The sequence below is a fragment of the Heptranchias perlo genome, chromosome 4 (assembly GCF_035084215.1).
Source record: "Heptranchias perlo isolate sHepPer1 chromosome 4, sHepPer1.hap1, whole genome shotgun sequence".
Classification (NCBI taxonomy): Eukaryota; Metazoa; Chordata; class Chondrichthyes; order Hexanchiformes; family Hexanchidae; genus Heptranchias; species Heptranchias perlo.
The window spans coordinates 88,461,025-88,482,768 of NC_090328.1; the positions used below are offsets into that span (position 1 = coordinate 88,461,025).

The window sequence follows — 21,744 nt, forward strand, 5'->3', positions numbered from 1 at the left end:
CTTTGCAGGAAAAGCTGGCATTGATATTTGTGTCAGCCAATGAAAAGGTCTTGAAGTACTGGTAAGTACTAGCAACAGATAGTATTGGTCAACCCCTTGTAAAGTCTTATCATAGCAGCTAAAGACACTACAGCAAAACAGATGGAACAGACAAATCGATTCATAATGAATGATTCCTGTCCTAACATTATTCACAGGTACACTGGACTTTAATGAAACAGTATACTTTTTGTTGGTCTAGCATGACCCAATTTAGAAAGTATAATTATAATTGAAACAAATGCAACATATATTTTAACCACATACTGCAGCCTTGATTATTAACAATTTTCCAAAAAAAACTTTTTATTAAAACTAATCTAGTTACTAAATATGGCTGCACCACTATGCAAATCAGTAGCATTCAAAACATTGATGTTTCAAAGGGAACTCCATTGAACCTTCTGCAAAGGTAGGAGGTTGTTTAAAAGAACTGAATAGATTTTGATTTTTGACAAGTTTTAAATACAGTACAATTTTAGGAGACCAGTAACAATGAACACTGCCTCCAGTCTCAAGCTTTCAACTTCAATCTACATTCCAAAACTGCATCATTCAACAGCAGAAGTGCGGCCCATTAATTTGAAAGAAAAAAATTAGGCTCTTCTGTGAGTAACAGTCAAATATTTGTGGTCAAAGCTTAGAGCACACCAATATGCTAAAATAAACTGTTTCACGGCTAGAACCCAGTAGAACAGCCCAATTTCTTGTTTAGATCAGTGGCTGTGACAAATGGCAGAAAGGTGTTTTTCTGCATGCAACTTTTGAAAGGGAACTTTCAATTTTGTGAAAAATTGTGACACATAAAACCATCTCCTGGAAAAACGTGGACAAAAAGAAGTTGGAAATAATGCACATTGAGGATTTTAGGTGCTCTAGTCATAAATTAATAGAATGTAGTTGTACTAATCTTTGAGGTAACAGCAAGATTATTAGAAATCTGAGGCATTAATGGTGGCGAGGCACAAGAATTGTTACTTAAGCAAACACTTTGGTCAAGAATACTGTTGTTGATTACCATGCCACACCTCCAACCCAAAATGTAACCAATATTCATTTATTACTAGGTTTGACTTAAGTTATTTTTAAAATGCACATTATGCTTGAAAGATGGAACCACCTAAATGTATTATAAGAAATGATAAGTACAGTTTTATCCTATTATAACTTTTCTAAGTGCATTCTAACAAAGTGGCAGAAAGATCACTCCTGGATCCCATTGAAACAGAATCAAACCAAAATAAAGATAAAACTAGCAGTGAGATAACAGGATATTGTTGCGTTCTAGCCCTGACCTTTAGGTACTTCTGCTGTCAAGTGAGCATATCCTGTCCTGAAGTATGTATAAGAATACACTTTCAATCGAAAACAGAACTAAACAAAACAACTTATACTGTTAGAAGTTCATCATAATTACATTTGCCATGACTACAGAGAATCCCCTTTAGTCAATATGATCAATATGGGACTAAAAAAATCTAAAAAAAAACTATATACACCCAGTTAGTGTATGAGAGTAACATTCAGCATAGCAGTATGTGTCATCTCAATAGCTGAAGCCACAACACAGTCAGACTTCAGGCTTGATGTAAAGAAAAAAGGGATAATGAATGAATATTGTTTAGACTGCCGTGTACGTGCTTCCGGCAGTGCTGCAGTGCCTGGCACTAGCCACACTCGTGATGATGTGATCAGCATGAAGTGGGATCAGAGAGTCCTGCTGCATGCTGCTGTTGAGGGGTGACGCAACACAGACACCTTGTAGCGTCTGGTTCAGGTCTATTTTTTCTCTTTTGAACGGTGGTTCTCCAGAATCTTCCAACTCATCATCCATTTCGCTGTCAACTTCACTTCCTTCATCTTCGGAGGGAAAGGAAAAATACAAGGTACTTAGTACATGCATTATAACTCAAGAAAACCATTGATGAAGCATGTTACATTGGATAACAGAGTTTCTGGAGTTTGACGTATGCTTCATAGAACACAGAATCTGGAATTGGAAGTAATTTACATAAAGGTTAAAAGACAGTTTGAATCTGGGAGGGCATTACACATAGGATAAGACACTGTCTGGAATTGGGAGCGTGTTATGTGAAGGATAGCTCAGAATTTGGAGTTGAGAAGCTGTTATAACAGCCAAATTCTATTGTTCATCATTGCCATCTGAACTCCAAAATGCACGAAGTCCTTGATAATACATTCCAACCTATGTTAGCCTACAACACTTGCTTCAGCTGATGGCACTCGGCTGTCAGGCAGGTGTGATTCAAGCCCCATACCAGGACTTGAGCACATAATCTATGCTGACTTAAGTGCTAAACTGAGGGAATGCTCTATTGTCAGGGGTGCCGTCCTTTGGATAAGACATTAAACCAAGGTCTTGCCTGCCTATTTCAGTGGATCAGGTGGACGTTAAAGATCCCATGGCACTATTTGAAAAAGAGCAAATGTTCGGGACAACATTCCTCCAACATCACCAAATGTAGAACAATTTGGATTCATCGTGCCTGTGCCATCTCTCTGAAAGAGCGATCCAATTAGTCTCACTCCCGTGCCCTTTTCTCATAGTCCTGCAAATGTTTCCCCTTCAAGTATTTATCCAATTCCCTTTTGAACATGCTTCCACCACCCTTTCTGACAGTGCATTTCAGATCATAACAACTCGATGCGTAAATTTTTTTCCCTCATCTCCCCTCTGGTTCTTTTGCCAATTTCATTGAATCTGTGTCTTCTGGTTACCATTCCTTCTGCCACTGGAAACAGTTTCTCCTTATTTACTCTATCAAAACCCTTCATGATTTTGAACACCTCTCTTAAATCTCCCCTTAACCTTCTCTGCTCTAAGGAGAACAACCCCAGCTTCTCTAGTCTCTCCACATAACTGAAGTCCCGCATCCCTGGTACCATTCTGGTAAATCTCCTCTGCACCCTTTCTAAGGCCTTGACATCCTTCCTAAAGTGTGGTGCCCAGAATTGGACACAATACTCCAGCTGGGGCCTAACCAGTGATTTCTAAAGGTTTAGCATAACCTCCTTGCTTTAGTACTCTTATGCCTCTGTTTATAAAGCCAAGGAACCCGTATGCTTTTTAAACAGACTTCTCAAATTGTCCTGTCACCTTCAAAGATTTGTGTACTTTCACCCCCAGGTCTCTCTGTTCCTGCACCCCCTTTAAAATTGTACCATTTGATTTATATTACCTCTCCTCATTCTTCCTACCAAAATGCATCACATAAGAACATAATTTGTGAACATCACTTCACACTTCTCTGCGTAAAATTTCATCTGCCATGTGTCTGCCCATTTCACCGGTCTGTCTATGTCCTCCTGAAGTCTGTTATTATCCTCCTCACTGTTTACATTTCCTAGTTCCGTGTTATCTGCAAGCTTTGAAATTAAGCCCTGCATACCCAAATCTGGGTTATTAATATACTAAAAATAACAGTGGTCCTAATACTGATTGGTGGGGGACATCATTGTCTGCAGTCTGAACCCTTCGCTCCAGTCTGAAAAACAACCGTTCACCACTACTCTCTGCTTTCTGTCCCTTAGTCAATTTCGAATCCATGCTGCCATGTTCCCTTTAATCCCATGGGCTTCAATTTTGCTGACATGTCTATTATGTGGTACTTTATCAAATGCCTTTTGAAAGTCTATATACACAACAGCAACCGCACTACCTCATCAACCCTCACCAAAGAACTCAATCAAGTTAGTCAAACACGATTTGCCTTTAACAAATTTGTGTTGGCTGTCATTTATCAACCCATATTTTTCTAAGTGACAATTAATTTTTGTCTCGGATTATTATCTCTAAAAATATCCCCTTCACCGACATTAGGCTGTCTGGCCTGTAATAGCTTTTTTGAACAGGGGTGTAACATTTGCAATCTTCCAGTCCTCTGGCACTGCCCCCATATCTAAGGAGGATTGGAAGATTATGGCCAGAGCCTCCGCTATTTCCAGCCTTACTTCCCTCAGCAACCTAGGTACATCCCATCAGGACTGGGTGACTTTTCTATTTTGAGTGCTGCCAATCTTTTAAGTACCTCCTCTTTATCTATTTTTATCCTATCCAATTTCTCTACTAGCTCCTCCTTCACTGTGACATTTTCAGCATCCTCTTCTTTAGTGACAGATGCAAAGTATTCATTTAGTACATCAGCCATGCCCTCTGACCCCACAAGGAGGTCTCCTTTTTGGTCCCTAATCAGCCTCACCCTTCCTCTGACTACCCTTTTACTATTTATATGTTTATAAAGGACTTTTGGGTTCCCTTTTATGTTACCAGCTAATCTATCCTCATTCTCTCTTTTCCCCTCTTATTTCCTTTTTCAGTTCTCCTCTGTACTTTCTGTATTCAGCTTGGTTCTCTATTGTATAATGAACCTAACATTTATCATAAGCCTCCTTTCTCTGTTTCATTTTAATCTCTATATCTTTAGTCACCTAGGGAGCTCTAGCTTTTGATGCTCTCCTTTCCTCCTCTTGGGAATGTCTCTACTCTGTACCCGAACTATCTCCTCTTTGAGGTCCTCCCATTGCTAATTTATTGTTTTACTTGACAAACTTTGCTTCCAGTCCACCTGGGCCAGATCCCCTTTCACCACACTGAAATTAGCCCTCCTCCAGTTGAGTATTTTCATGTTTGATTGTTCCTTGTCCTTTTCCATAACTACACAAACTTTTACCTATGAGAAAGACCATTCTGTTCTCCTCTCCCTCCTCTTTTTGTCTTTCTTACATTTCCCCCTCATGCCCCTACAGGTTTGCTCATGCAGCCCATGATCCTCCCTTTTATTTTTGCTCTCCCAGGATGAGACTGGTAGAATAACTCTCAACTACTAATGGTTACTAATTTCTGGACCCCACTCTCAACTACTAATGGTTACTAATTTCTGGACCCCACTCCCCAAAGGATGTCCCAAATGCGCCAATAATTTGATGGTGCCCACTCACTGTATGCTAACTGCCTGAGCCCAGGAATTCTGATGGGATCAGACATGTAAGTGGTGTAACCACTATCAACAACAACTAGTATTTGTACAGATCACTATCAATGAAAGTGCTCTATACTTTAACTAATTATAAATTATCAATCTTTCAGCTTCTCAAAGGTCACAGTTATTATTATGCCATGTGTTCTGCAATGGAATGGTTTATTTTCTGTAGGTTTTCAATTCCGCACACATGCCAGTATCCACTGTATATACACTGTGACAATCATACACTGAAAGAAGAAACATTACATGTGCCACATTCCTGAATGTCTTTGAAAATGCATGACGAATAGAATTAAATAAACAATAGTCTCTTTAAGAAACAGACACATTAATGGATCTTTATGAGCTGATGTGCCCACCAGGTTATCCAGATCAGCTCTGACAATATCATCAAAGAAACCACTGGACTAAGATGACACATACCTATGAAATAAACTAAACAGGACACAAACACCACATTACTTCGGTTCCTTCACATGCAAGAACAATTGTTCCAAATTGTTCGTGTTTATGACATTTGTGACTTATGAGCAGTTCACGCTTGCGAAAGAACAACTGTAAACCACAGTTGTTAGTCTATTATCCGATTTATAATCCCTTTATGCTGTTTTTGATGTATATATCGATGGTAGAAATTGGGCAATGCTTTAATGCATAAAGTTTGTAAAATATGCAACTGCATGTAAATTTTCAAAAGTTAACAATTGTGAAGTAGTGATATTTCAAAAAAAAAAGCATGTAGTTGACTTTAGTGGAGTGTTAAATAGGAAATATTTGTACATCATCCACTTACCTTTATCCATGTTTATTGGAGACATACCACTGAGATCAGTAAACTGCAACACAAACAAGTTACATTTATGAACCGCAAATCTCAGTACAGATGTTACAAAAACACAGAGCTTTACTGAGTAAGTCAGATAAAGAGAATCTCACCATTAGTAATCCTATACAAAATGCACTTATTTCCATTTAGCTTTTAAAATATTTTTGTGTAAGAGAGGCAGTCTTTTCCTCTTTGATAGTTCTTCTGTTGGACCTGCCAGCAGTGCTGTACAGTTAGTTTCCAATGTCACAATTTCTGGACCCCACTCCCCAAAGGATGTCCCAAATGCGCCAATAATTTGATGGTGCCCACTCACTGTATGCTAACTGCCTGAGCCCAGGAATTCTGATGGGATCAGACATGTAAGTGGTGTAACTTGTCCAGCTCAGTGGGACTGTCTTTACTTGGTTCCACTCTTAGCTAGCCAATCGTAGCCAGAGCATTTCCAGCAATGGCTTCTCTTCTCGTCCCTGCACCCATTATCTCTGGAGTTCCCCAAGGATCTATCCTTGGTTCCCTCCTCTTCCTCATCTACGTTCTGCCCCTTGGTGTATTCATTTGAAGACGTGGAGTCAGCCTCCACATGACACCCACCGCCACCTCCCCATAACCTGTCTTGACCTCTTCACTGCCTCTTATCTGACATCCTGTCCAGGATGAGCCGTAATTTCCTCCAGTTAAACTTTGGCAAGACTGAAGCTCTCGTCTTCAGCATCTGCCACAAACCTCATACCGTTGCCATTGACTCTATCCCCCTCCTGGCCAATGTCTCAGGTTGAAGATTGTTTGCAACCTCAGCGTCTTATTTGACCGAGCTGAGATGCCGACCGCATATCCTGTCCATCACAAAGACCACCTACTTTCACCTCCGTAACATCACCCGCCTTCACTCCAACTAAGTCCATCTGCTGCCGAAACCTTCATCTATGCCGTTTTCACCTCCACGTTTGACCATTCCAATGCTCTCCTGGCTGGCCTCTTGTTCGCCATCCTCCATAAACTTCAGCTCATCGAAACTCTGCAGCCTCTCCCTTACCCCTCACCAAATCCCGCTCACTCATCACTTCTGTCCTCGCTGACCTACATTAGCTCCCAGTCCCCCAATGTCTCAAATTTAAAATCCTCATCCTCATGTTTAAATTCCTTCATGGCCTCACCCCTCCCTATCTCTGTAACCTCCTCCAACCATACAACCCCCCCACACCCCGCAGAACTTTGTGCTCCTGACTCACGATGGCATAGGGTAAAGCTGAAGTGTTGACAACTTTTAAGAAATGTTCAAATTACAGCTTAAAATACAGTAGTGTTAAATTAACAGTTTGTCACAGTACAGTTAAAGTTGTTAAAATTATAATAGTTATATTCCAGTATGTTAAATTTTAAAGTTCAGTTTATATATTACATTTCTAATAAAAACATTTATTGCAGCAATTCAGACGTTCCTTGTTTATGGAGTGTGTATTACAGCCAATCTGGTCAGTCCTATGGATGACCATAAAAAACTAGAAACTTATTTACTACTTCACTTAAAGTACTGTTAAAAAAAAAATCTATTTTTCTTCTTTATTGTGTAGTTCCACTTCCCACTTGATTCTCTCGAAACTCTTCCCATGGACATAGTCATAACTCTTGTAACTTGAAAATGATCCTGATAGTAGGAGGTAGGAGAAAGGAAACCAATAGAAAAGGAAAAAGGGAAGAAAACACTCAAAGAATTTTTGAGCATGGTAGGTAGAAGATGGAAGCACATGTAAGCACCTTGGGTCTTTTTTGTACTTGAACTCTCACCAGTTGCTCTATTGTGTCTTGAATTACATTAAATGGGTTTCTTTTTCAAACCGTATTTTGTGAAGTCCAGATATGCTACATGCCCATGATAAAATCCTGGCTTCATTTCTTTCCATGGAGTAACATTTTTTACAAATCTTGCTTGATCTTGCAAAGACATCACAGGATTATTTTTGGTTGTATTGATATGCAGGATGTGGTAGTTGTTTTTTGCACACAGGTCGTAAGCAATGTTTGTGAAAGAGTTGCCATCATTGCACAAATTGGCAGATGTTCAAATGTACATAAAAGGTTACTTGAGGGTATCTCTTTAGGGAAACACTAAACATGTTTAGACATTTTGTTATCAAAATAAATGTGACAGAAGCTTGCAGAATGGTTTTGAAGTTAATAGCAAAAAACTGCTTTCAAAGTTTCAAGCCTTTTAAATTCTTACCTCTCCCATCACTGCTATGGGTGTTTCCCCAGTAGCTTGGGCCACCCTGTGCTCCACCAGATAAAACATGTACTCATCATAGAGCAAACGTATCAGATGGAAAGAACCAAAACTTGCTGCACTCCGTAGGGTCAGGTCTCGAATAACCATGGAACTGTTGGAACAACAGACGCATGAGGCTACGTGATCCTCACTTTTACAAATGGTTTATTACCCAGTAGCTTCTTGAGCTTCTAGGTCAGCAGTAAGTGTACCACATGGTGTGAAACTAAGTCACACAGATCACAAACTTCCAAGTTCAATCCTTCATCTGTGCCAGATTAGCTGGTCTCATCTTGGTGCTACAATTGGATTTAGTGTTCCTGAGCTAGGGAGGGGGAATATCATTCAGGGTTCCCACTGCTCTTCACAATCCAATGACCCCCTTTTGAAAAGTGTATGCACATGCTGGGTGAGAGGATAAGGTTCAGTTGTGATGACCCCTCATGGTTGAATACCATGCCAATACTCACTATTTAGATTCATAAATAAAGAATGTACCTGTGGACGAAGGATCGGGTGGCTGCTGGCATACAACCACACACCAGCATGTCATAATCCTTCAAGAGAGGATTGGAGAAAAGGGGAAAGAATGGATGTTGGTCACTTTCGAACTCTACATCCCTGTTTTACTGATGGGAGCTTGCAGCTGACATGAGCTGTATAGTTTAAGACCTAAAATAATGAGTAACTGTGCAACTGAATTATAAGTTTAAAATACAAATTTCTTCGACATAATAGGATTTTTTAGAAATGACTTTTCCTCCAAAATTAGACATGGGAGTACTTTAAAGTGTACTTCCTCTTGTACTTACCCTTTCCTTTCATAAATGAAAATGACTTGACTGAAGGCAGTAAGAAAGAACTTGCATTTACCGTCAAGTCCTCAAGACATCCAAAGCAGTTCACAATCAATAGTTTACTTTTATTGTGCTGTTACTATTGCTATGTGGGTAATAGAACAGTGAGTTAGGAATAACTGATCTCCAACTCATTTCCTGGAGATTGCATTTAAAAAAATCATTTTAGGTTTGTCAATAACTAAAGATCTTGGCTCCCAATGTGATGTCAATACATTTTTAGTCCTTAGTACTCACCCTTTATCATACTTTCACTTTTGTGTATAATTGTTATCTAAATAAAACATTTCAATTGGGCTGAGATATAAATATCAAAATCTGGATTAGATATCATAAATATTAAATAGTTTGCATCACTTTCAATTTTTCCCATGGCAACATTAAGTTTTATCTGAAATTTACTTATGGAAGTATAATTGTACTTTTCTAATCATTTCTTTATACCAGATGTCAATGAAATTTCTAGCCATAAACTAAATGGGTCCAAATAGTTTTATAGTAGTGTTCGTTTTCTCAAAAAAATGAGAATGTACTATTTTCTCAGCGCATCTTTATTTGGAATCTAAAAGAAATGAAAAAAAAATGTAAACGTCTAGCTTGAACATGGTTTGCTCCAGTAGTTCCTCAGATGCACTTGGTTAGCTTTTCAAAAGAATAGTTTTGAATAGGCACTTCCAAATAACTAATTAGAGAAAAATATTGGTAGGAGAATGAGAGCAAGGCTGACTGTCTTCTGAGACAGGAACGGTGTGTGATGTGAGAAGACCTAAATGAGAGGGAAACATTAATTGAGGGAGAGGGAAGGTTACTGTCTGTACGTAATGTACCACATTTGCAGGGTAAAACATATTTTATCTTATATCAAAAAAAATAATATATGTCTTCCGAGCACAAAAAATAGTCTTCAAAGCACCAAAAGTTGTCCAAGTACATCTACCATAAACAACAGGCTGATGCAGCCCACCAGTGTAACTTCATGCATCAGGTTGTTGTCTTTGATTCCTCACAAATTCCTAGCCTCAGGTAAAGTGCCTAACTACTCAGAGCCTGCAACACATACCTTCTCAGCAAATTTGGAACAGCCCTAGAAACAGGTTACATACCCATCCTCTTGACTAACAAATAACTGCCTATTCATCTTTCTCTTCTGAGCTAGAGTTCTCTGGTTACAGAATTTGTAGTTATGTCAAATAATTTATGAGGATTCAGTTTATCTGTTCCTCTAAAGATTCTCAGGTCTGCCTCGAGCCCTCTTTTCTCCAACATACGCAACAGAACAATCCTTGTATTTCGAAGTAATTCAAGTATGTGAAGTGCTTTGAGAAGTTTTTGAGAGATATGGGGCCCGATGTTACCAGGGCTGCGGGTTCTCGGCGGGGGGGCTATTGGGCGCGTGGGTAACGCGCCCGGCAAAATCAGTAAGCCACCCGCGCGATCGTAGCCCAATTGGATCCACTTACCTTGTCCTCCGGGTTCCCCACTGCTGATCTGCACGTCGGGCGGGCTGCGCATGTGCAGTAAGATCTGTAAGCTGGAGGGGCTCTATTTAAAGGGGCAGTCCTCCACTGACAGATGCTGCAACAAATAGAAAAAATTACAGCATGGAGCAGCCCAGGGGGAAGGCTGCTCCCAGTTTAATGATACCTCACTCCAGGTATCAATACATGGGGTGAGGAGGAGGGGGAGGACTGAGATCTTCCTCCTGGCGGGCGGGAGGAAGCGGCCTGCCTCTGCCACCAGGAAGGCCTGGCTCGAGGTGGCAGAGGAGGTCACCTGCACCACCAACATATCGCCCACCTGCATACAATGCAGGAGGCGCTCCAATGACCTCAGTAGGTCAGCCGAAGTGAGTACACTTACTCTTTCCCCTACACTCCGTCTGCCACATCACCGCCCCCACCCCACATCTCCTTCACCACTGCCAACACTACTCTGTCACATCACCCCTCATACCCACTCAAACCTCATCCTCAACTTACCTGCACTTACTCACCTCGCCAGTACTCATCCCGCCACTACCACTCAACCCAATCCTCATACAATCTCATGGCTCTATCTCATACTCACCCTCTCGTGCATCTCTTTCACGGTCAGCCTCACTCAATCTGCCACTACCTGTGCTGCAGCCACAGGGCATGCATCACATATGTGCAGTAGGCAGCGTAAGGCCTACTGCACATGAAGGGGATGCACAAGGGTGTTTGAGGGTTTGTCATGGTTGTTACTTATATTTAATTTCTGAGCAACTCACATCACTTATTATATTCGCACCACTACTGCCATGTCTTTGCGAATCTTGTCTGGTTTGTGCAATAATGCCCTTTCCTGAGGATCACTATGAAGACCCACAACTGATGCCACCCATTGTGTCACTGCAGAGTGGGCGTAGGTGTATTTGCAGGGCTCTTTTGTGCGACGGCTGAGAGACGTCGGCGATGTCCCTGGTTGCACCCAGGAAGGATGCTGAGGAGAAGTTGTTGAGGGCAGTGGTGAGTTTGAGAGCGACAGGTAAGAAGATGGTGCTCGGGCCAGCCGGGAGAAGCTCGGCATGAAGGAGGCTGCAGATGTCCACGACTACATGTCGAGTGACTCTGAGCCTCCGTGTGCACTGCTGCTCAGAGAGGTCCAGGAAGCTGAGCCTCGGTCTGTGGATCCTGTGGCGAAGGTAGTGCCCTCTGCGATGCATCTCTCTCTGCGGTAGCCCTTCCTCCTGCTGTGCAGGTGGATGTGTCACAGCGCTCTGTTGTGGAGCTCCACGTGTCAGAGGTGGATGGCGTGGATGGCGAGGCTGGTGATGCTGTTCGCCCTCCGAGGAGATCATGACTGCAGCTACGGCGGCCCCCATCCGCAAGATGTACATCTGAGGGGGTCCGCAAGGTAGGTACATTCTCTGGACCCCGGGGTAAGTGTGCCAGTTGGTGACTTTGATTGTCAGGAGGAGGGTGGTGGAGGCCAGACTTTGTCCCAAGTGACAGAGTGGCCTCCTGCAATGAGTGAGGGTCTCCCCCCCCACCTGTCAAATGGACCTTTGCAGCTGCCACAGGCTGACAGCTGCAACAGGTCCATTTGAACTGGGAGTGTTTCCCCCAGTGTGGGAAACAGTCCCAGTTTGCTTTAAAATCCCACCCGCCCTCACATAACCCCTTAATCAGGTCAGTTAATGACCTGAACAAGCAAAGTAAATAGCATCAAGTGGAACCCCGCTGGCTTTAATTGCCTGCGGGATTCCCACCAGCGGGGGCTGCGCGCGCACGCCGGCGCGTCAGTGGGGAACCCGGAAGTGCGCGGGTTCGAGGCGGGCTCCGGTCCCACTCCGGGATTTCCCGATTTTCGGGGCCCCCCCGCCAGGAACGCACCCGATAGCGGGTGCTAAAATGATGCCCATGATAAGGAACTACAAAAATGCAAACTTTTCTTTCAATATAATCATTTTGAAACTCCTTAGTCTCGCCTCATACTCAGGTAGCCTAAACCCTGTCAGATTAGTAGTCTTGCTGTGTACCCTCTCCAAAGCCAGGATATTCCAATTCGCAACATTGAACAACAGCATTCAAATCAATTTAATTATAAGACAAGCCAAAGATAGACTGATACGGAATAATTGCAGCAGTGTGCTCAGATAAGTACATTTTATTTTGTATTTGTTTTCTTGTCATTTAAGGATTGTAGTTTATAAATTATCTCAAATGCTACTTCCTTTTCACACTTTTGGTTTATAGTTCTGACTGCACAATGCTAAATGAGTCTTGGTTCAACATCCTGTATAATAGCCTCAAAAAATGTATCCTTTTGAGTCAAGTGCTATCTAGACAATGATCTGAGAGATAATTTACCTGGGCCTGGAGAGACGTGTAACCTGGGCGTAAACCAAGATCATGCAGAAATAAGTCTCAAAATTCAAAGGCCAGTTTTGGATATGCAATTGATTGCTGTGATTGACACTAAAGCCAACAAGTCAGGAAGAGGAAGCAGTTAGACTTTTAAGATTTTTGCCTTCCCTCCCAGAACCCAGCAAGGTGCTGCAGTTGCGCTGAAACTACACAGGCAACCGTCCAGATGGGGTAAGGGATATTGGTAGTGGGCGGGCTGTCCCAGATCCACCGCCATCACATTACCCCCAAGCATCCCCAGGAATTTTAGGGCCCACATTAATTAGACTATAAAACCTGCATAATAGAAATGCAGTGCACTGTAAAAAGCAGTTAAAAGTGATGTGATCATTCACATCCCTCAATGCACATAACAACAAAATCAACAACATTTCATGTTTAAAATCATATTCCTATAAAATTTAACTTTCTTAGTCATAAAACATGCAATACTTTGCGGCGTCCAAAGAAGCTCAGTTAACTTCAATTGGTATGTATTTTGCTTTAATAAAGCCTTTTCTTTTTAAATGTTATTTTTAATCTATACCTCTCTTTTTAAATGGTTCACCTTGGTAATGTCCTGTACATAAAGACTGGGGTGTCTTGCCCAGTAATTCCCCTCCCCCCTTCCATGTGAAAGAATAGCCACCTTAAAGGCCTCCCCTTATGGCAAACCTGAAATTGCTAACTCACTGTCTGGGGAAAATTGAAGGCATGGAACCCACCATCATACACTGGGCTGATAGTGCCATCCTTGTTGTCTGAAGTGGAGCTGCAATTTGTGTGCAGGAGCCCCCCATTATTGTTTGCAGAAGCCTGAAGCCTCCTAAATGTTCGACATGCTCAGGGCTTGCCAATGTGGTTGGCCTGTGTAACACGTTGGAAGTCTGTGCACAAAGCTCACTAAGGTCCCAAATACTATGCAAATTAGGGGGCCTTCTCAGAATGTGCTGCAGCACTTGAACAGCACTGCAATGGGCGCTTTAGTTGAGACTTGCTTTAAAAATTTAAAATTTCAGCCATGGGTGGTTTTCTCTTTGTTATAGGACCACCTTTACTTTGCTGCCCACCTTCCTGGAAGTTCCCAATGGCCATTTCTTCAGTGGAGACTTAATGCCCTCTGCACATTTTGTGCCAAGCGGTGGGAGCACCTCTAAGATATGTTAATCAGATGACCTCAAAACATTGTGCGAGATCAACTCATTTAGATGCAGATTCATGTAGTAGCAGTCCTGGCGCCGACACTGTGCCACCCTAGGGTAAATGGAGTTAGGACACAAATCAGCCATGATCTCACTGAATGGCAAAACAGGCTCGAGGGGCTGAATGGCATATTTCCGTTCCTATGCTCCTATTAAATGTTAAGAACAACTGTAAGTTGTTCTTCGGCTGCTAAGGAGGCACAGGGTGTATGTCTGATGTTCTCATCCTGCCTGTGGGAACGTGCTTGACCTCTGCCTTGCACCTATCTCAGATGGCATGTTTAATATCACCTTTCTAGTTCATTTTATTTCAGATCATTCATGCCACTATAACATTTTTTTTTTGCCCTCCAAACGTACCTGTAAAAGGACCACTTAAGCAGGAATTGACGGGCAGCTTTGGGAAAACTAGGGCTCCCTTCATATGGCTTCAACACCTGTGTTACCACATTATCAAGCCAGGCAGCCCACTGCTCCAGGGTGCTCTGCTGCTGGAGAGTCATTTTGAAGTCATGTTCCAGTCTTTGTACTGTGCTGTCATCACACTGACACACCCAGGAAGCCTGCTCCTGTCAAAGCATAAGAAACACTGAGTTTGTATGTATTATTAGTCTAGTAGTAGCAAACAGCTAGGCACAGCTGTGTGGCACAGTTGGATGGAAAAAAAGCTCAGCAGTCTGTGGCTGTACATTTGATCGTCAACAGAAGCCGGCTTCATACAGACCATAAGGTTATACAGATATGCATGTCATACATGAGTTATAAGGCATTTGTACCGTGACACATGGCATGAATGGGACCTGTATTTTAAAAAATATTTTCGTAGAATGTGGGTGACGCTTATAAGACCACATCTATTGGCCATCCCTAATTGCCTTGAGGTGTTGGTGATGGGCCTTCTCGTGAACCCTTTGTACCCCTTGTGGTGAAGGTGCTCTACAATGGTGTTAGGTAGGGAATTCAGGATAGGGACTCAGCAGATGTGGTGATTAATGTCCAAGTCGAAATGGTGTGTGATTTGGAGGGGAACCTGGAGGTGATGGTGACATTGCTGGTCTTGTCCTTCTCGGTGGTAGAGATCACAGGGAAGAGAGAAGCTATTGAAGTAAATCGGTGCATAGCTGCAGTGCATCCTGAAGATTGTACATATTGCAGCCAGCGTTGGTGAAGGAGGGGGTGGTTATTGAGTTCAGCAGCAGGGGCACCGATCAAGCGAACTGGATTGCATTTAAACAGCTGCTTCACCTTTCCAAACGCTAGTCAAATTAATATAGGCTCTTCGAACATCAACATAGCTGCTTCCGTCTCAAATAATGGTTTCTCTGTTACTATAAACAAATAATTTACCTAGCGTACACCAGATGTGGAGGAGCTGGTAGTGATCAGGAATTATTAACCTTTAAGTGTGTAGTCTGCACAATGAGTTTATGATTTGTGGACACTGATCAGTTAACTCAGCACAGACCAAGAAATGAATCTGGGACCTTCTGGTCTGTATGGCCGATTCCTGCATCAGGCAGTGTCTCTAGCCACGAGCTTATCAGGCAAGGGAGCCTCCCCTTCCCACTTTCTGGAAAAAAAAGTTTGACATCTTCAATAAAGTTTCTATTCCTGCCACAGCATCAAATGGCCCTTATCAAAGTCACAAATGACAACCTCGGTGATTGTGACCGTGGTGCATTATCCCTCCTTGTTCTCCTCAATCTCTCTGCAGCCTTTATGATGGTTGATCACACCATCTGCTTCCAACATCTCTCGTCCGTTGCCCAGCTCAGTGGGACTGCCCTTGCTTGGTTCCACTCTTACCCATCCGATCGTTGCCAGAACATCTGCAGCAATGGCTTCTCTAACCACCCCTGCGCCTTACCTCTGGAGTCCTCCAATGATCGATCTTTGGCCCTGCCTCGTCCTCACTTACATGCTGCCTCTTGGCAACATCATCCGCAGACATGGGGTCAGCTTCCACATAGAATCATAGAATCATAGAAGTTACAACATGGAAACAGGCCCTTCGGCCCAACATGTCCATGTCGCCCAGTTTATACCACTAAGCTAGTCCCAATTGCCTGCACTTGGCCCATATCCCTCGATACCCATCTTCCCCATGTAACTGTCCAAATGCTTTTTAAAAGACAAAATTGTACCCGCCTCTACTACTGCCTCTGGCAGCTCGTTCCAGACACTCACCACCCTTTGAGTGAAAAAATTGCCCCTCTGGATCCTTTTGTATCTCTCCCCTCTCACCTTAAATCTGTGCCCCCTCGTTATAGACTCCCCTACCTTTGGGAAAAGATTTTGACTATCGACCTTATCTATGCCCCTCATTATTTTATAGACTTCTATAAGATCACCCCTTAACCTCCTACTCTCCAGGGAATAAAGTCCCAGTCTGTCTAACCTCTCCCTGTAAGTCAAACCATCAAGTCCCGGTAGCATCCTAGTAAATCTTTTCTGCACTCTTTCTAGTTTAATAATATCCTTTCTATAATAGGGTGACCAGAACTGTACACAGTACTCCAAGTGTGGCCTCACCAATGCCCTGTACAACTTCAACAAGACATCCCAACTCCTGCATTCAATGTTCTGACCAATGAAACCAAGCATGCTGAATGCCTTCTTCACCACCCTATCCACCTGTGACTCCACTTTCAAGGAGCTATGAATCTGTACTCCCAGATCTCTTTGTTCTATAACTCTCCCCAACGCCCTACCATTAACGGAGTAGGTCCTGGCCCGATTCGATCTACCAAAATGCATCACCTCACATTTATCTAAATTAAACTCCATCTGCCATTCATCGGCCCACTGGCCCAATTTATCAAGATCCCGTTGCAATCCTAGATAACCTTCTTCACTGTCCACAATGCCACCAATCTTGGTGTCATCTGCAAACTTACTAACCATGCCTCCTAAATTCTCATCCAAATCATTAATATAAATAACAAATAACAGCGGACCCAGCACCGATCCCTGAGGCACACCGCTGGACACAGGCATCCAGTTTGAAAAACAACCCTCGACAACCACCCTCTGTCTTCTGTACACTGATGACACCCAACTCTACCTCCCCATCACATCTCTCAACCCCCTCCACTACCTCTGTGGTGGCAGACTGTTTGTCCAACATCAAAGACAATGGCGGGGTTGAGAGAGGTGGTGGAGATGAGAAGTGATCTTGGATGAGCTGCAATTTTGTCCAGTTACTGATACCATTGTCTTTGGTCCCTGCCACAAACTGTACCCTTGCCACCGATTCCATCCCCTTCCTGACCATTATATCAGGTTGAACCAGACTGTTCCTCTCCACCACTAAGACTGATACTTCCATCTCTGTAACATAGCCTGTCTCTGCCCCTACCTCAAGCCATCTGCTGCTGAAACCTTCATCCATGCCTTTGTCACTCGACTATTCTAATGCTCTTCTGGCTGGTCTCCCATCCTCTACTCTCAGTAAGCTTCAGTTCATCCAAAACTCTGCTGTCTGTATCCTATCTCACACCAAGTCCCACTCACCTATCACCCATGTCCTTGCTGACCTACATTAGTTCCTAGTCCCCCAATGCCTCCAACTGCCATCTTCATGCGTAAATCCTTTCATGGCCTTGCTTCTTCCTATCCCCGTAACCTTCCCCCAGCCCTACAATATCCCCCATCTCCAAACTCTCTGTTCCTCTGACTCTGGCATTTTGTGCACCCCCCCCCCCCCCCCCCCCCGCTGTGTCCCCCTAGAGACGGCTGTGCCTTCAGCCTCCACCTCCCACTCTTTTCTAAAGACCCTCCTTAATTTCTACCTCTTTCACCAAGCTTTTGGTCACTCCTGCTAACATTTCCTTCTTTGGCTTGGCATCCATTTCTGTCTGAATATGCCTCTGGTGAAGTATCTCGTTAAAGGCGCTATATTAATGCATTGTTGTATCTACCAGCCTGGTCTTTCTTTCAGGTAGCTTCAGATGTGTCTGAAGACAATGGCTGAGTTCGATGGCTAAAAGGTAAGGGTATCACCACACCCACATATAAACATCATACAGGAAATCTTGCAGTATATATTTCCCTGCAAGAACCATGGTCTGAAGAGGATATTTTTAAATTCTTATAAAACAACAAGACTGAATCAGTTCATAAGTATTCGCACTGTTGGCATCTTGCTGTATTCTTTTGCTTCTGTATAATCCTAATCGTAAATTTGAACCAGAATGAAATGGTTTGGCAGCTTGGCATTTTCTGCCGCTTTGTAATCTTTCATAGATAAGGGAGTAGCGGGCCACTTGATTATCCTTTCATCAAGGAATGCTTGGTGGGAAACCCTTACAATCTTTGATTCGATACATCTCAGTAAAAAGGATAATCCTGTGGCATGCTATTCCCTTTCATGCATGCAAAGATTTGTAAGTTTCATTTTATAGAGCAGGGGGTTTGCAATTATAGTGGGAAATAGCCCAAATTATAACACTGTGATATACCTGATGTGGGAGTACTTGAAGTACATTCTGGGTAACAAAAGTGGGAATTTCTTCTACTTTTCCAAAATTGATATTCCTCGCCTTGATGCTCAGAAAAATTCACATGATTTGAGTGGATTTTCTGTCATTGAGTCTTAAACCTGTTATCCTATCAATAAGGAGCACTTTTGCTAACCCGGTGATTGGGTATAAAAGTTTCTTCGAGTGCTTTCTCTTAAAACTTAATAAAGTAGATTTTTCTACATCAGCACCAATGAGGTTCTCAGCTGTGGTGTGCTATGGTTATCATTAAAGAGTATCCAGTGATTTTCCTGCTATAGAATTTTTGCATGGCATGGGCGAACATGCCTTTTCCCTGGCTGGGCCTTACGCCTGAACATCGGGGAGCAAATTGAAGTGCAACTGCAGTCCAGGCCGTCAGCACTGGGGCCTACTGGCTGCAGTCAGAAAGCAACAGCCAGAAAGTCCTAAGGCCCAAAGACTGCCCAGGGTGGAGGGGAGCAAAGTTCCATCAATCTTGCTTGCTGAATTTTTGGCCTATCCTAGGATCCCTACAGACCCTCTTGTACGCAGGGGTCTTGGGACAACCCTTGAGCCAAGCTTGTTCAGGCACCTTTATGCTAATGAACGTTGAGAAAACTGAGACAAGAGAGCGGGAACCCTCCTCCTATCTCATTAGAGTAAGAACACTAGGCCTGCATTGACTACAGGCTCAGGCCCACTTGTATCACAGGGGAAAGCTGCAGGAAATCTCAGGGTAATGCAGAGACCTGATGCAAGAGTCTCCACCCCTTTTTCCTCTTCACTGCATCCGGGAACACTGATTTCCCAGCTGCAGTGAAGAGGAATATCTACCTGAATAATATTACAATGATAGTGGAGGACTGGGGAGAAGAAGTTAAAGTAATAACAATTTCCTAATGTTTTCAGGAGGTTTTCTACAACATTGCTCCATCAACCAACGCCACCAGAAAACAGATTAATTAGCTGTTCATCTTATTTGCTGTTTGTGGGTCCTCACTGTGCACAAATTGACTGGTGAGTCTGCCAACATATCAGTGACAACATATCAAAAATAGTTTGTTGGATATGAAGCATTTTAAGACATCCTGAGATGGTGACAAGGCAGGTTTGTTCTTTCTTTATTTCTTTCTTTGTGCAGCAACTTGGTGAGATAACTGCAGATTAAATCTCACGGGCAATAAATTCGGACGCGTTACGCGGCCTCCTAAGGTCCCAAAATGGTGTCTGGAATGTGCGCACATGCTTTTAGAGTGACGTGGGCCGGACGCCATCTTGGTAAAGGCATTTGCGTACACGCAGATAACGAACACCGGTAACATGTAACGTAAGGAGAATATGCATTAGATCAGCGTGAAACGCTGATTTAAAGGGACAGATATGATTTTGGAACTCAACGCTCCAGCTAATGCACTGTCTTAACCATGCACAGCTGAACAGGTCATAGACCGCCTGGAGGACCCCCCAACCGCGTTATTTAATGGGACCATGTAGGATTTACAGGTTAGTTGTTGGATCATTGCTTTTGGCTGCTGATGCATTTGTACCTGTTTTTGGAGGTCTCCTATACTTGAATACTAGGACAAGGGGACATAGCCTAAAAATTAGAGCCAGGACTTGCTGGAGTGAAGTTAGGAAACGCTTCTATGTGCAAAGGGTGGTAGAAGTTTGGAATGCTCTTCTGCAAATGGCAGCTGATGCTAGCTCAGTTGTTAATTTTAAATCTGAGATTGATAGATTTTTGCTAACCAAAGGTATTAAGGGGTATGGGGCTAAGGCTGGTAAATGGAGTTCGGTCACAGATCAACCATGATCTCACTGAATGGTGGAACAGGCTCGAGGGGCTAAATGCCACTACCACTTGCTGCCTCCTGTTATGCGCCACCTTCTGCTATAAGAAAGCGGGATGTGTTGGTGAGTATCCTGCAGGATGTTTGGGTGATGTGCCTGTCATGGTTGAATAACTGCCAGTGTGTGTGACCTGTGAGCTGTGGGTGTGTGGCATATAACAGTAGTAATGTGTGAGGGTGAAAGGAAGCATCTGATTGGAACAGTTGAGAACAGAAAGAGTTTGTTGGTATCTGGGTGATGGGGGGTGTAGTGCGTGGAGCAGTGGATGTGGCTGGTGATGCAGTTGGTAGGAGATGCCACTTGATAGTTGACCTCACTTACCTTGACCGCTCGTGTCAAAGCATTGAACTTCTTTCTGCATTGTATCCACGTTTGTGGTGCTATGTGCCTGGTATTGACTTCGTCCCCTACTGCCTCTTGAGTATATGTCTGGAAGGCCTCTTTCCCGCACTGCGGATATAGGATGCCCCTCCCTCGATCCACCTCTTGCACCAAGGCCTCTAGTGCATCAGCAAAGAACCTTGGTGCACGCTCTCCCGCAGACCTGATACAAACTCAGATCAGTAGATTGGTGAGGTCTGGCGTGCAGATTGGAGGATGTGGGATTTAGTAGTGCGCAACCTTTATTCAATGTTTCAACATAACTCTGTGCGGACCCGTATCTTATATTTTGCAAATAAGAGGCACAGGCTGCCTTTAAGAGGTTAGGCTGCCTTTAAGAGGTGTGAGCCACTCACCCGATATTGGGGCCCTCCCTGCTGGCGAGGAGCCATTCAACAGCGCAACCAGGCTGGCTGCTCTCCGGAATCAGGTAAATTACCAGGCAGCACGAATCTCACGCCCGGATTTTGGGGTTATCGAATTTAACTCCCCAACATGACAGATCTTTTAAAGGATCCTTTAGTCCAGTACTAGTGTCCCTAATTATACTTGCACTACAGGATTATAACAGGTTTGGCAACCAGCTTGGTTCATTTCCAATGGAGACTACTCACAAGGTTCTGACTTCATTTTTCTTGGACTAAAATTATATATTTTTTTCGTGGGTCTGAGGTAATGTGAGGACATCCAGTTCCCAGGCCTCTGCTAATGTCTCTCTGTAATCATCCATAAGAATTTGCATAACAGCAGTCCAGGGAGAGATTTTCCAACCTCCTTATGTGGAAATGCTTGGCCTGTGTTTAGTACTAGCCATTGAATGCTGAGGCTGGGAGCCAGTTTTGTGCAGGATCATGGGTTTGAGCTTGTACCTTACCACAAGATACTACTTTGCATTGGATCACAAAAACACTTTTTTTTCCATTCATTCATGGGATGTGGGCGTCGCTGGCAAGGCCAGCATTTATTGCC

The 21,744-nt window shown here is 43.2% G+C and overlaps 1 protein-coding gene across 1 annotated transcript in view; it reads right to left on the bottom strand.

Annotated features, from left to right (window-relative positions):
- Window positions 1-418: 418 nt before the first annotated feature.
- rfx3 (regulatory factor X, 3 (influences HLA class II expression)) overlaps window positions 419-21,744 on the bottom strand; it is a 371,090-nt gene continuing 349,764 nt past the window's right edge. The window contains exons 16-19 of the mRNA XM_067983285.1: window positions 14,423-14,631; window positions 8,093-8,246; window positions 5,836-5,878; window positions 419-1,899 (exon numbers count right to left, since the gene is read on the bottom strand). Of these exons, the coding sequence (XP_067839386.1) occupies window positions 1,661-1,899; window positions 5,836-5,878; window positions 8,093-8,246; window positions 14,423-14,631 (645 nt within the window). The 3' untranslated portion in view covers window positions 419-1,660. The remainder of the gene's footprint in view (window positions 1,900-5,835; window positions 5,879-8,092; window positions 8,247-14,422; window positions 14,632-21,744) is intronic.